This window comes from Nestor notabilis, unplaced genomic scaffold (assembly GCF_000696875.1).
Source record: "Nestor notabilis isolate BGI_N333 unplaced genomic scaffold, ASM69687v1 scaffold19179, whole genome shotgun sequence".
NCBI classification, from domain to species: Eukaryota; Metazoa; Chordata; class Aves; order Psittaciformes; family Psittacidae; genus Nestor; species Nestor notabilis.
The window spans coordinates 1,025-1,401 of record NW_009943453.1 but is presented as its reverse complement, the minus strand read 5'-3'; the positions used below and the strand labels follow the sequence as shown (position 1 = coordinate 1,401).

The 377-nt window shown below is 60.7% G+C and overlaps 1 protein-coding gene across 1 annotated transcript in view; it reads left to right on the top strand.

Moving 5' to 3' along the window:
- Positions 1–94: 94 nt before the first annotated feature.
- LOC104411521 (tumor protein p73-like) overlaps positions 95–377 on the top strand; it is a gene marked incomplete at both ends in the record, with an annotated part of 1,300 nt that continues 1,017 nt past the window's right edge. The window contains one exon of the mRNA XM_010021961.1: positions 95–237. Coding sequence (XP_010020263.1) covers positions 95–237 — 143 coding nt within the window. The remainder of the gene's footprint in view (positions 238–377) is intronic.

The window sequence follows — 377 nt, the reverse complement described above, 5'->3', positions numbered from 1 at the left end:
GACAATGGTTTCCGAGCTGGACCGTGATGTGCTGGATGAGCCGTGATGCGCTTCCCAAGCAAACCCAGGGTCACTGATTTCCTTTTCCTCCCAGCGGCCAAGTCCTGGGGAGAAGATCCTTCGAGGGCCGGATCTGCGCCTGCCCGGGCAGGGACCGCAAGGCTGATGAGGACCACTACCGGGAGCAGCAGGCCTTGAATGAGAGCGCAGCCAAGAACGGCAGCACCAACAAACGCAGTGAGTCCCTTGCTGGAGAGGGAGGGGGGCTCATCATTATCACTAACCAAGGGACATCACCAGTGCCAGAACCCGGGTGAACAGCAGCATCCTGCATGGCTCTGGGTGCTGCCCAGATGTGCCAGCTGTGCCCTGCCTCC